At 43.2% G+C, this 14,719-nt stretch overlaps 1 protein-coding gene across 2 annotated transcripts in view; it reads left to right on the top strand.

The window, feature by feature from the left end:
- KREMEN1 (kringle containing transmembrane protein 1) overlaps positions 1 to 14,719 on the top strand; it is a 30,994-nt gene extending 16,275 nt beyond the window's left edge. For both annotated transcript variants that reach the window (XM_056323832.1, XM_056323822.1), the window contains exons 4-9: positions 4,953 to 5,077; positions 5,536 to 5,689; positions 8,967 to 9,299; positions 9,911 to 10,069; positions 11,876 to 11,960; positions 12,901 to 14,719. In XM_056323832.1, coding sequence (XP_056179807.1) covers positions 4,953 to 5,077; positions 5,536 to 5,689; positions 8,967 to 9,299; positions 9,911 to 10,069; positions 11,876 to 11,960; positions 12,901 to 13,063 — 1,019 coding nt within the window. In that variant the 3' untranslated portion in view covers positions 13,064 to 14,719. The remainder of the gene's footprint in view (positions 1 to 4,952; positions 5,078 to 5,535; positions 5,690 to 8,966; positions 9,300 to 9,910; positions 10,070 to 11,875; positions 11,961 to 12,900) is intronic.

The following is a 14,719-nucleotide window of genomic DNA, read 5'->3' as shown; positions in this document are numbered from 1 at the left end:
TACATTTACGAAATGTCCTTTTGACCAGTAGCAGCTGCTTCAAGCATTGCACTGAAACTGGATACTAGAAAAAGGAATTGCAGCAATTTAGAACAAACTGTACATTGCAAGCCCATCCAAGTCTTAATACAAACCTCATGGTTTATGAAGCTGTGTAAGTGAAAAAACCTTTTATTCTTTACCAGATTTTCTGTTTGCAGTAAGCATGATGCTAAATCATAGGACTATCAAAACCAACTTGTGAAGTGCATAATAAAAAACCAAGTTTTGTGATGGAACACAAAAGCAATTGTGTAAAAATACCCTATTTGAAGTTTTTCGAGAAGTAAAAAAATCGTTTTATATAAGCTTCTTTTCCATAATTATATTTACTACTAGAAAAGACAAGTATCTGGAGCATAATTTGCCTATAAACTATACCCACATAATATCACTACAATGCCAACAGCGTGAACTGTCTTGATTGCCTGGAGAGATTTGCATGCAACGATGCACTGTAACAATAATTAAGAACCTACAGTTAAGAATTTTTCATTATGATGATTTCACATGATTATATCATGTGTCTTGATCACTAATATTTATATGTAACACTGAATGTTTCATTCAGAAATGTGTTCTGGCACTCTGCATGTGTAAACATGCTATACAGAGTTCAGCAGTGTTTGATGAGCATGGGTGGGCATAATCACAGAAGACAGTGGTAGCTACGCTGGTCGGAGCTTAGTCCTTCCTTTTCTTCCTCTCCTCTTGGTGGCTTGTCTGCTAAGCAGACTGGAGTGGACACAAACAAAATAGAAGGCAAGGCAGCACTGAGTCCTGAGAGAACACGTGCATCTCGCACAGAGAGTTCATAACTGAATGCTTTAGATGGTTTGTTTGCAATGTTGCAGCTATTCCTGACTTTTTTGGGCTCTTTGTTAATGCGGTTAGATTGAAATTCAAAGGAAATAACAACTTATGTTCCCAGAAGGTGAAAGAAAGTAAGGCTTGCTGTCCCACGTAATTGCATCTCCATGTTTCTGGCCCGCGTGAGTCTTTTAACATAAACAGATTTCATTACTGCTATCGTATTTCCTGTGTGCATGTAGGTCATGTAAAAATTTTGACTGAAGTATTGATGAAGTGTTAAATGGCAGAGCAAGGTAAGTCATACAGAGCTGTATCAATCACTTGCTAAGACTGACCTGTCTGCATTTTAACGCAAGAACAAAGAGAGTAGCTTGTGCAATTTGAGGTGGTGCATGCTACCATTGCAAAAAGCTAGGAGGCTCTTGAAGCCTCAATGAGCATAGCTGGCATGTGGTTTTGAGCTTAAAAGGATGAATTCCGTGTTTTAATACATGTTCCTTAACATGTAATATGCAGAAGCTCTGGTGTTTGCCAGGACCTCATCATGTCGGATGCTGCTTAAAAAGAAAAATAGCATGCTTGCCCAAAAGAGGTGACCTTATAAGCACAGGAGAACAAATAGATACAAATGGGTGAAGACTGTAACAGTAAGACATCACTGATGAGCGCCAACAGTAACTGCAGAACATCTACTGCCTCATTTCCTCAGTGCTTCCGTAGTAGGCTGAACATTAAGAGCAAATTAGGGCAAAAGATTATGTTGGAAATTGTTAAAGGTCAGAGTAACTAAACAGTCACTGCCTGTCTAGGGAATACTTTTGTTTGTTCATTGCTTCATATATATATATGTACAGGTATATATATAGTTTTATACATGCACACAGGGTTGTAGGATACCCTGTGTCGGAAGGGACCTCAGGCCGCCATCCCGCCCAGCCCCCTGCACGAGGCAGGGCCACCTCCGGGGTCAGCCCCCATTGCGCCGTTTGCCGACCAGGTTTCTCCGGCCCCAGGGACGCAGCGTGTTCCTCACTGGGCCCCCGCTCCCCGCTGGCTGCCCGCGCGGTGGAAAGATGTTCCTTGTATCCCGCCGGAGCATGGCGTGTTCCAGCCCGAGCCCCTCGCCTCTTGCCCAGGGCGCGTGGCCGTGAGGGCGCTGGCTCCATGCGGTGCCGGGCTCCATGCGGTGCTGGCTCCATGCGGTGCTGGGCTCCATGCGGCTATTGCAGCGCTGCTCGGGGGAGCCCTGATGCCTCGTCTGCTGCAGGCTGAGCGAGCCCCAGCCCTCGGCCGCTTCTCCCCAGGGGCCGGGGGGCTCCAGCCCTCTGGGCATCTTGGCGCTCTGCTGAACTCGCCCCCGTCAGTCAGTGTCTTGTTCTGGGGGCCCCAAAGCTGGACGTAGGAGTCTTGATGTGGTCCTGACAGGGACGGGCTGGAACCATCACTCCCCTTGCTGTCTTGCTGTGCCCAGCTTAGTGCAGACCTGCGGGCGCCTTTGCTGCACAGCACGCTCCTGCCTCACATCCAGCTCCTGCCTCACATCCAGCTCTGTCTGTCGGGACCTCCGGGGCCTTTTTGCAGAGCTGCTCTGCACGCGTGAACATACTGTCTTGGCTTGGGGACATGGTCAGTGGCTCCCTATGCATGCATCCTGATTCGGTTTAATATGGTGTGAATGAGGAGTGTATTGCTCTAATACACTAAAAGTGGTGTTGAAGAGGCAGTAATTAGTGACCACTGTGGATCTGATAGCAGAACAGCGTTTGCCACTTAGAGCTTCTCCAACTCTCCTCTCTGCTGTTAAGCTTATACTACGTCCTCTGGTTACGCTGCAGTAGCCACTCGGTGGTGCCCCGGGCTCAGAGCCAGCCCGTCAGTAGCCGTAGGAAGAACCGGTGTGTCAAAATCATATGCGCATACAGGGGAGTCATTTTTTTGTCTGTGTTGTCCCAGTTCGGAAGAATATTTAATCATATATTTGATGTGGGACTACTAAAGTGCTTTTAGCTGAGCGTATATCCCTGGGCTCGTGTAGTTTGTTGATTTGGTATCCTGGGCACTGGCATGGAAATTACTGTGTGCTGTTGGGCTATATCAATGCTTCCCCTGCTTATTCCCAATCGCATGACACTAATTTTGTTTGCTAGATACAAGAAAGTTAAAATACTGCTGGGACACCAAGGAGACTAATTAGCTTTAGGATTTACCCGAATGGTATGCCTGATTTAGTTACAAAATGTAAGAAATTTTCACATTACTCGGTCTGGTTTCTTAGCATGGAACATATTGAAGTATAATCCTCTGGAGACAAGGCTGAAGTGTCTCACCAATAGAGCTACTTTTTTTAAAAAAAAATTAAAATATAAAATATATGTTTTTAGGAAATCCCAGCTCTCCGAGGAAAATGAGCTAAGCTGGTTAACTAGGAAGCTTTTTCAGGGCAGTGAAATCCTTCATGCGCTGTGCAAAAAGCTGAGCTCCCTGCGAGTTCTGTGCTCAGCTGCGCTGCGCCAGGTGCGGCTGCGGATGGGGATTTCCAGAGGTATGCTAAATCAGGCTGCAACTTGACGTCTCAGTACTTATATTCAGGTTGCTGCAGGGCACATCAAAGCCATAACTCTGTGCAAGCGTTTATAATTGAAATTGTATGATTCTTAGAAAACCAAAGTATTTTATGAAGAGAATTTCAAGCAACATTATCTAGTTATTAAAGAAATATACATACTTGAATTATCTTCCCAACTTCATTAATTCTTCTTTATAATACTGTGATCATCCTCCTTAAGAGTATAATCATGTACACACTAGTATATTTGCTGGTCGCTAACAGATGGGTTAACCTCGTTCTTCAAAGTAAGGAGGCTGCCACGGGCAACGTAGCCTGGGAGCTGGTTCTCAGACAGACCTGTTGACTGTTCCAGGTGTCAGGATGATCTATTTAATGGTGAGCTGACATCAGTTTACAAGCTCCTTATCTAATATTCCAGAAGAATAGGGATGAGACCATCTTTGTTAGAATTAGACAAACAAGTTCTGAAATCAGGGCATTATTTCAATGGCTGCTGCACATGGACATGTATAAGAAATCCCAGAAATGGGCCTTCCAGAACCCAGAGCTGTGGAGGTTAGGTGGGCAAAAAAATAATCATTGTCAGCCTGGCACGGGGAGAAAAATCATCTGACCACAAGAGCTGGTAATAGATTTAATTCCAAGTATGTGAGCAGATATGACAAGTAGGCGAGGGATAATTTTATGCCATTCCACAGCACTGTATTGTACCCCACATCCTCTTTCTAGTAGTCATGGGTAAATTCCAGTGCTTTGATGAAAAGTGCAAAACCAAACCAAAACAAAAACAGAGGACAAATTATGCACTGAAGGGGGAAAACTTTTTCTGACCTCCCACAGTGACCAAGGTGCCTTGAAACATTATATTAATACAGTATAAATAGGTGTTCCTTTACAACAGAAATATTGCTCATTTTGAGTCTTTTTGTACGTACCATAAAATATGATACTTTGAATTCATATTGGAATTTTAAGTTTTAAGTATTAGGAAATTCCCCTATATAAGTATATAGTCCCTCCCATAAAACTTTCCACACATCATCCTGAAAGAGTTCCCGTTCCTTTCCTCAAATATCTTGTTTAGAAAACTTCCAGAATGGTTTGAAGGTCAGACGGAAATCACATTGTTTAATTAACATGGTTAGAATATGTACAATCATAGTCAAAAAAAGGCCACAAAACCTCTGAACCCAGTTAATGCCTTTTTTTTTTTTTTTTTTTCATTGTCTCTATTAGGAGAAATGAACCAAGTATTTATCTTGTCTGTGTTACTGCAGCTTACAGAAACCAACTACAGGGTATTGCAGGTATATTGCTAAGAAGTTACGATTTCACAACCTGTCATTTATCCCTGGGCATGTTTGGAAAATTATTGACAAGGATCTAGCATAGAGTAACATCTCCCATGCTGCGAAATCAAGGCAAGAGCACGTAGAGAGCTGCTTAGGAACCAGGTGGTGCGTGAAGTGGTCTGTGTCCTGGGTGTCTCGGGCACACCTTTAGAGTGACTCTTGTCTGTTACTCCTGCCAGTGCCGGGGAATCTGGGCTGTTACAAGGACCACGGGGAGCCACCACCTTTGACTGGCACCAGCGAGACCTCCAATAAACTTACTATCCAAACGTGCATCAGTTCCTGCCGAAGTCAACAGTTTAAGGTGATTTCTTTGACGTACATTTACAAAACGTTTTCAAGGACAGATGATGGCAATATGCCTATAGCACACTCCTGTATTTCTGCCCCCTGCCCCTGTTTTATTTTCCTTTAGGAGTTCTAAGGTCTCACTCGTGCTCCGGGGCAGCTAGCCTTCTCTCTGCATCCAGAGCAATCGGGACAAACGACTAATGCCGGGATGCCAGGAGACAGTATGCTTGCTTGCCACAGCTATGAGTGCTAGGTGCCCTGATGGCCCTCCATCCCATCTTTCTCGCTAGTCTTAAGTAGCATCCTGACAGCTCAAACAAAAATAGTTTGTGGTGGGCCCTGTGACCTCTGACTAATCACACTTCTCCAAAACACACATATTCTGCTGCCAGCTTTCTTATTCATAAAACCTCCTGCTGTCACTTGTTTAAATATTATCCCTCCTTTCCTTATGCATCTTTGTTGTCAAAGTTTGCAGGCATGGAATCAGGTTATGCTTGTTTCTGTGGAAATAATCCTGACTACTGGAGATATGGGGAGGCAGCCAGTACGGAATGCAACAGTGTTTGCTTTGGAGACCATACTCAGCCTTGCGGTGGGGATGGCAGAGTCATTCTTTTTGACAGTAAGTATTGAAACAGGCTCAGTTTTTCCCAAAGGAGGGGCCTCAAATGTTCAACAAATTAGGGAAAAGGGTTTAAATGCAATGAGAACTGTTGCACGCGAAACAGCAAAACACCTAAATTCTGTATAAAGTCAAGCTGCTTTCCATTTCTGCGTAAAATTCACATCCACTAATGACGTGAAATAGCTCTTCCGAGAAATGATGCCTGCTCAGGCAACTGACTCATGCTCCGAGGATTGTCTTTTACTTCCCCACTGACTTGGCCATCACAGACAGCATGTCACAGAAAGACGCCTTCAGAACTGACCTTACCAGAGAGTAGATATGTGATTAGATGAGGCACCTCAAATAAAATTTCAGTCTACACCATCTTGGTTTTTTTAATTAAACCAGACAAGGCTCGCTATAACCCAGTTAATGCATCACAAAGCAGCGTAGTAGAATGAGGTTGCTATTATGACCATTAATTATTTCATAACTTCTTACCCATAGAAATCCTGCTTTCTGCTCTTCTGTCCAGTGTACCTACCAGTGCCAGCTGCGTAACTTCAGAGATTGAAGCTGTGAGAACCCAGTTCTCTGGCTGCAGTACAGGCTCCCAGTATAGCTGGGAGTACTGGGAGAGTTCACAGTAGGCACTGATATATTGTTGCTTCTCAGATCTCAGCTGCCTCTGATGTAGAAGCTACCTTTTAAGTCAAGTTCTAAACTTTCTGGAACTCAAAGTGGCATCGTTCTCCACTTTCTGAACATGCAACCAAACTTCCCTTCTCCTTACTCTTAAAACTGTGGTTCCCAGCTCATGAGACAGAAAGACATTTCAGCCGAGACAGGAATTAGTCACTCTGCTCACTCCCAGATTCTCCCCAAGATACGAAAAGAAGCACCAGAGTTGCACGTTGCTTTCCAACGCTGAGATAACACATAGCGTCACACTGCAGCATCCACTGTTCCCTCTTGCTCTTGGTCTCCTAAATCCATGATGGGTAAAGGCTCCCTCGTAGCTTTCCTTTTCTGGAATGACCAAGGGCTCAGCACGATGTTACCCTGAGGACCTCCACTGTCTTTTGTGGTAAACAGCTATGGCCAGGTAAGAGAAGTCATTCTAGTAACTGCCATCCTAGTAACTCTTCTGCTGATGAGCAACACCTGCTCATCTCATTCCTTTTTTCCAGATTATGTCATATGGCCAGAACCTTCACCCGATCCCCGTGCACACACACACCCTCCATTAAGCTGGCGTGTTTTGAGTGCTGCTGTCGTGGGCTAAAGCTATAACACTCAGGCCCACAACACGGAACTCTGCCAGCGCTAGAAGGAAATGAGAGAGGGAAAGCATTCCCATTCCATATGGGGCGATGCTGTACTTTTGTTAGGCATCTGCGGAGCACTAGTCATTGGCATTCTTAGTTAATATTGCCGGTTTGAAGAACATCATGTGACTCGGTAATTACAAACAGCACGGCCAAATGTAACAATACCTGTGAGCCATTTGCAAAGAGGAGGTTTGATATCTGTGACGAGTTTCAGTTCTATCAAGGCAATCTATTGAAACAATTCTATCTATTCTGTTCAATCAGCGGCTCTGGTTCGCCTGGAGCCAAACACAAACCCCTCTGTGGACCTTAGTACCTCTGTGTGGTCTGTCACATTCTTTCTGTTCTTTCATATCCTTTCAGTTCCTCTGTAAGGTCTTTCATAGCATGGCACTGAAGTGTGAGGTTTGCTCAGGCCATGATCAGGCCTTGCTCCAGAGAAAGAGAGAAATGCTTTCACGTGATTTTTCTGGCAGACATATGCTACTTCTTGTTCTTGTTCCCCCAGCTCCCTTTTAATTTGTATTTATTAAAGCCCTTTCTCAGAGGCCTGTGAAAACTGAGACGCTTCAAAACACTTAGCTTCCTTTATTTCCATTCTCACAGGCTTCTGTTACAGGGCTTTAATTAAGCTTTCAGAGAAAATAATTCTACTTCGATTCTTCAGTCCTTCAGCCTATGATATGAGGGAGCAGTAACTCTGATCCAAACAGTTTTGCCGTTAAATAAGTTATTGTGTAATACATATATAATACCGTGTATATAGGGGATATATATAAAGACATATACATGCATATATACCTGTATACAATACATTTTTTAAATTACATATGTGTACATATAGATCATATATATATATGCATCAAGTCAGTTGACTGGCATTTGAGTTTCTCTCTGGATTCATTGGTAAATAAGTTTGCACTGGGAATCTGGGTAGGTGTCAAGGAATATAAGGATTTCCTGGGCATGTGCTTGTTTTGAGTATAAAAGGTAGCAAGAAACCTGAAAGGTTTTCTTTTGACTTTGTAACGGGATCTTTTTCAAGTGACTTAGCGAAAGGTAAGGTCAAACATTAACTGGACAAGATCAAAAGACAGGACGCTTAAAAAGCTCGTATCAGTGGCCCCAGAGGTGATCAAGGGATTACAGCGTCACTCATACAGGGGGAGGCTGAGAGATCCTGGGTCGTTCAGCCTTGAGAAAAGGAGGCTCAGGGGGGATCTTTTCATGTTGTATAAATAACTGATGGGAGGGTGTGAGGAGGAAGCCAGACTCTCCTCATTGTCACCTCGTGAACAGACAAGAGGCAACAGGCACAAATGGAAATGCAGGAAAATCCATGTAAACCTAAGGAAGAAGTTATTTTATGGTGAGGGTGACACTGGAACAGGTTGCCTGGAGAGGTTGTGGAGGCTGAAGACACAACTAGACAACGTCTCCTGCTTGGAGCAGAGGTGTTGGGCTGCGCAATGTCCCGGGGTGCCTTCCACCTCAGCTGCGCTGTGAGGATTTGGTTTTTCAGTTTGGCAGTGTTGTGAAGGGATTTCAGGAATTCAGCAGTGGGACTTACAGTCACTAATGCACCTGCCTGCCTGGCAGGGATCGAATCCAAGTCCCGAAATCAGTGATGTAGCTTTTGTCCTGTGCCTGCAAGGATGCGGGAAGGGGTACGTGCTTGCATACAAAGAGAAAGGAGAGTTGCAGTGTTCAGTATTGATACGTAGGTCTCAGAGTAATGAGACAGAATGTGTCCCCAACAAATGCAATATGGTAGCCATGCCCCCGGTGCTGTGGGAGGTAAGGAATACTGGTGTGAGAGCTGGTGCCTCCTGCCGGGGTAGGAAGGCTGCACCTTCCAGTCACGTTTGGGTATTAGAATCTACAGAGTGCTGAAGCTGTGCATAATGAACATATAATCTCTTCCCCTCACTTCCATTTTTCTTGTTCTCTTCTTTTCACAGCCCTTATTGGTGCCTGTGGAGGGAATTACACTTCTGCCACAGCTGTGATCTATTCCCCAGATTTTCCTGACACATACGGCACAGGCAAAGTCTGTTACTGGACGATACAAGTTCCAGGAGCATCTCAAATCCACTTCAGCTTTGCCCTTTTTGAAATCAAAGATGCCACAGATATGGTGGAATTGCTGGACGGCTATACCTATCATGTTCTAGCCCGTTTTAACGGCAAGAACCGGCCTCCCCACACCTTTAACATCTCTTTGGATTTTGTCATTTTGTACTTTTTCTCAGATGAAGTCAATCAAGCCCAGGGATTTGCTATCAGATACAGAGGTAAGAGGCTAATGTTACTGTTTCTACCTTTCAGTGAGCCATTAAAGCATTTAATTCACAGAGTTGTCTGAAGTGGCAGAAAAAGGGCAAATATTTTAACTCTTGTGTTTACAGGTGTTTCATCTATCTTGTTGCCACTGCTCAGTGGGTAAAAGCTTCATTAAAATTTCTCTAAATTTGGAACATTCTAGTCAACTGTTGTAAATAGCAGAATTAAAATTTTCAAAAATTCAATCCTATACATACCTGCCTGTCAAAACAGATTGGAAAATGACAAAGCTGAAACAAAACAAAAAAACCCAGGAGCCCATCTGCATCTTGGTTCATCTTGGCTCTTTCCAACAGTCTGTTCCACTCAGATTGAAAGTCATCAGGAGAAAACATTTTATTCCTTGAGTTGTACCTGCTGTTATGGTGAACAATTAGCTTCCAGAAAAATTCTGAGAACCCCAGCTTGGTCAAGTACAGCCTTGTTCTTGCATCAGACATACTTTGATTATTTGAGTTCTGTAAGTAAACCGGAGCGCAGCACATGCCTGTTCACAAGCGCAAAGAAAAGTCGTCACAGCTGTTAAGAAATCGTTATTGTAATTGTACTCTTGTGTTTTCAGCTGTGAAGGACAACGTGCATCAAAACAAGATTCCAGTGAATCAGAGCCTTTCAGAGAAGATAAATGAACAAGCAAATCTCAGCATCAATGCAGCCCGGTCATCAAAGATACTCTATGTCATCACAACCAGCCCAAGTCACCCTAGTAGCTCCATGCCTGGTAATGTTACAAGAAAATGTGGAAACAGAAAAACATTTTGCCCAGGCACAAGTAGAGCCACTCTTTCCTTTGCCTTCTCCTCCACATTATCTGATCCACTGTGCCTCTTACTAATAAATTAATTTTCATTTAGTCTAATTGCCACTAACTGCTGCTCTCATTACTTTTCAAAACTCACTCCTGAGCATAAATCAGTTGGAAATAGCATGGAGGTGGTGAATCCTTGAGAATGAAAGCACGTAAGAGTAAGATGTGAGTCGGAGCAGCCTTCTTACTAGCACCAGCTTCGAGGACCGGTGCGTACCTTAGAGGTGGCAAAGGGTGCTGAAAAAAGAGCAAGCTTTGGTAGAGTCTGGGATGGCCTGCATGCTGGATGTCTCCCAGTTACCCCAGTACACAAAAGCTACAGCAGTCATACAGAGAGGGCTATAGGAGGATGAAGCAAGTTAATGGGGGAGATGCAGCTGAGAACTGTCTTGTGTCTAGAACTCGCCTTCAAGACATCACTTCATTCAGGAAATTGTTGAGTTGTAGATAAGTGGAGGCTGGAAATGGATTCGTGGTGAATACCACCGTTGGTCTTTCCTGTCTATAAACTACCCTGGGCACCTGCTGTTACGTGTTGCTGAAGCTGGGCCTTGCTCACACTAAGGACCCTCATGGCTGTGTAGTCCTGCAGCTGTCTGCATCCCCGACCTGAAGTGTAAGACCACGCGGGCACGTGAGCCCCGTCTGCCCTCAGCAGTCAGGCTGCAGCACTGCCCAGGGCTGGGGCAGGTGCGCTGGTGCTGGGCCCTGACGTACTGCAGCTGCGCTTCAGCTGCCTGGTGTTAAACTGGCTTGGGTACACCGGCCGGAGGTGAAGCTGCACCCTTGGGTTTTGTGTGGTTGTGAAAATACTACTAAAATCGTCATGAACTGTCAGTGTCTTGAGGAGGGGGCACCGGGTAGGAGGGAACTTAGGCTTCCTTTTGTTCCTCCTTTGAGCTTCAGGACTTGAGAGTGATGGCCTTTCTTCAGTTGTTTATAATAATTCAAGGTCCTTGCAAGGCAGTTCAGTTAGATTTAGTTTAGCTAAATACGTTAGAGTTACATTCGAGTGCCATCCTTTTCCCACCTCAACATTCTGTAGCCTCCCACAGCAAGATTATTCAAGTCCAAATTAAAAGATGATTTAATTATTTAGAAATCTGCTCCTTTTGAGCCCCTATCTCTTAAATTGTTCAAATGTCACAATCTACCAAGCTGTTCTTTAAGTCTTGCCTCTTTGACTTAAAAGAGCCAAACCAGAACGAAATTGAATTGTAACCTACAATGACCAAGAGCCTTCAGTGTAAGGTGATAAAATAACAGACCACAAACACTGATCACCTGTCTCAGCAGACTCTAGAAAGGGAAAATAAACCCCATTAGTGATTACTTATGTAATTACTGATACAAAACTAGTCCATCTCCTTGGAAATACAGAGTTACTACTGGTAGCATATATTCTAGTATGTTGTTTAATCTGCTTTTAAATTTTCCTCTGAGTGACTTTTGATTCCTTTCCTGGATACTAGTTAGATAATTTTACTGGCATATGCTTTGGACTTTCCCAGCTCTCAATTTTATAGGGAACATTCCTGCATGGGAAAAAAACGGTTCTGACTGAGAGTTACATGTTCCTACCAGTCTTTGCAGAAGATACTGTTTTAAGGTTTAAGGCATCTTCAAATTAGTTTTGAATAAAGCATCAGAATGTTATGTGTTTCTTCTGTGCAATATTCTTACTTTCTCCTCCCCTCTCCGTCCTCTTCTCTCTTACAGAGTGGACAATATATAGTCTCACAGCACTGCTCATCCTAAGTGTTACAGCCATAACAGCAAAGATATTTCTCCACATTACCATGAGGTGAGTATGGAGCAAAACTGTCCCTGGAGAACTGACATCTCAGCTCTGCACCAAACCTGGTACACTTCTGCCTTCTGATACTGTCAGACTGGCCATATGCAAATCCTCATAAAAGATACAAATATGTAATAAGCACATTTTTTAACTTCCCAGTCTGTTACAGTAACATTTACTGCTAGAATATCTCTTTTGGTCTTGTTTTGACAAGATTTGTGTATAAGGAATAAAAAGGTTTCTTATACTGAGTGACATTACGTAACGAGGCAGATGTAATTAGACATTTGGCATTGGTGGGAAGGGGTCAGATTAAGATACTGCTTTGTGGGGAAAAAAAATTGAAACTTCATCCCAGATTGGGGGATTGGGGAAAAAAGTTAGATGTAGGCTAGATTCTTTTACTGAAATACTGAAAATGGTTCAAAAAAGAATCACAAAAATGAAAATCTGTATTATAGTGTGACTCTTACATGTTATAGGGTTTTTTGGCTATTGGAAACAACATAGTTTTGTTACTATATTTCTGTACACTTACAGCAAGTGATTTTTGTGTCCTCTAGATGGACACTCATTGAATGACATGATGGGGGATGCTGAATATTATATTTGCATATCACAAACAGGCTTAAATAGACAAGGAAATAAATTTATATTAACAACAATTAGTAACAGAATATGTACAGGCTTCTTAGCTCAACGTCACTGCTTTCATTAGGGTAGCAAGTGTTCTAGCAACAGAACGCCTGACTTTGCATTTGGTCAAGAAACAACCAACAAAATGCTCCAAAAACCTCCATAACTGCAGGAGGTGATGGAAAGAAAAGGTGTCACGGCTGCCATGGAAGCTGCTGGCATTACCAGTGTAGCAGTAACACAGACACACTGGTACCAGCAGCTTCCCAAGCACCTTAACACTTGCAGTGAATTAATGCTTGTTTCCTAGATCCCATCAGACACCATCTGCAACTGAAACAGAAGATTCCAGTGAGGTTACGACTGCTGGCGAGATCTGGAGTATATTTTACCAGCCATCCACATCGATATCCATCTTCAAGAAAAAGCTTCGAAGCCAACAAGATGATTGCAACCCGCTAGTGGGAAATTGAAGTGTCTTTGATTTTACAAGAATCAATCTCCTTAAAATCCAGGTGACTGGATTTTTTTTTCTCCCAATCTCATACTCGTTTTCAAAAAAGTCCATTTCCAAAGGCCTTCAAGTGACTTTACCTATCTGCTGTTCTCTTGGGTATAGTAGTGACAACAGATTTAATTGTGGCAATAACTTTGGAATATCTGGTGCTCATCAGATCTGTAGTGCTGTTAATAACTGCCTTTAAACCAATGCACTTAAGATATATGTAAAAACCTGTAAAGTTAAAAATCCCCTGTGCCCCTGCCAAAGGTAGTTGAATGAGTATCTGCAGGTTGAGGACTTTTCGTGTCCTTCTCCCTGCACCGCTGTGCTGTGCCAGGCGTCTGGAGCCCCTTTGGTCTCGGGGCTGAAGGCAGAGGTAGGTACAGATAACCCATCAGCTGCCACAGCAACCGGAGCTTATTGCCTTAATGTAAACATGTCTAAACGGTGCTGTACAATAACGTGGGAGTCAAAGACTTGGAGAAACCATCAGCCTGGTTGCCCAGTGCTCTGCTGTTTCTACATTTGCTGTTTCTACAAGCAGAGATGCACAAATAAAAATCAAATCAAATTCAGGACGCAAACACTCTGTGGAGTTCCAGCTGCAAAGGTGAGCTTTGATGGGGTAATGCTCACCAGGTAAAGGGCTGCTCAAGCAATGAAGACTTCTAAATGACTGTGTCTGACCCATAATTTGCTGAGGATTATGATAATTTTGTTCACAGAAAACCATCATGCTCCTGTCTGAAGTCCTGCATTTGTTCTGGGCATAAGCTTAGGGCTTCTTTAAGGATTATCCAAAGAAATTGTAAATCCACTGGATTTTTGAAAAGTGTGGCTAGCACAGATTCTTACTCTGAAGTTAAAGATACTGATCTGAGCAGCCTAAACTATTACAAAGTTGTAGCCTGCTATCAACAACTCACCTATGCCAGGCTGTGCAGCTGGACAGGTACCCAGTTGCCTTGATGCTCAACTTCTGAGAAGGGAAAGTGTCGTCTTGCCTGCAAAATTAAAACGGAACTGCATTTTAAGATTAATGCCTTTACCTGTCAAAGAACTAGAACATCAGTGAGGATCTGATCTGTGAAATCGTTTCTCTTTGATTGTAACAGACAGCATTAACTGTTTTTTCTCTTTGGTAGCGTATCTGTTCACCCACAATGCTCAGACTCCTCATCCCACTACTGGGGACCCACAGTGAGTCTCTCAGTCTCAGCAAGTCCAGACCAGCAGATATTTGGGAAAGCAAGATATTTAGGAAAAACTGACAATACAGAAGTCAGATAAATTGACTGGAAAAGTTCTGTGAGTGAGCAGCTCCTCCAACTAAGCTAGAGGAAGTTCAGCGAGAGCCCTTACAGTACAGTAATTCTGGTTAAGACAAAAGGAATTAATATCAGTTTAAACATACACCAGTGTATACCAGGCCTGTGGTCAGAGAACAACCATTAAATGCACCTGCAAAAGTCAACTAAGAATAGTAAGAAAAGCGTCACTGAGTTTAAATTCATTGTAGCATCTGCCCTTCTGTTTTTAACATGTAACTCCATCCCCTTCATGAGGTCTATAGATTTACTTGAAAACACAGGGCATCTAAGAATTAAACAGTGAAATTTGTGCCTTA

The sequence above is a fragment of the Falco biarmicus genome, chromosome 1 (genome assembly GCF_023638135.1).
Source record: "Falco biarmicus isolate bFalBia1 chromosome 1, bFalBia1.pri, whole genome shotgun sequence".
Lineage (NCBI taxonomy): Eukaryota > Metazoa > Chordata > Aves > Falconiformes > Falconidae > Falco > Falco biarmicus.
Note: the sequence above shows the minus strand (reverse complement) of the source record. Positions and strands in the feature narration are given on the sequence as shown.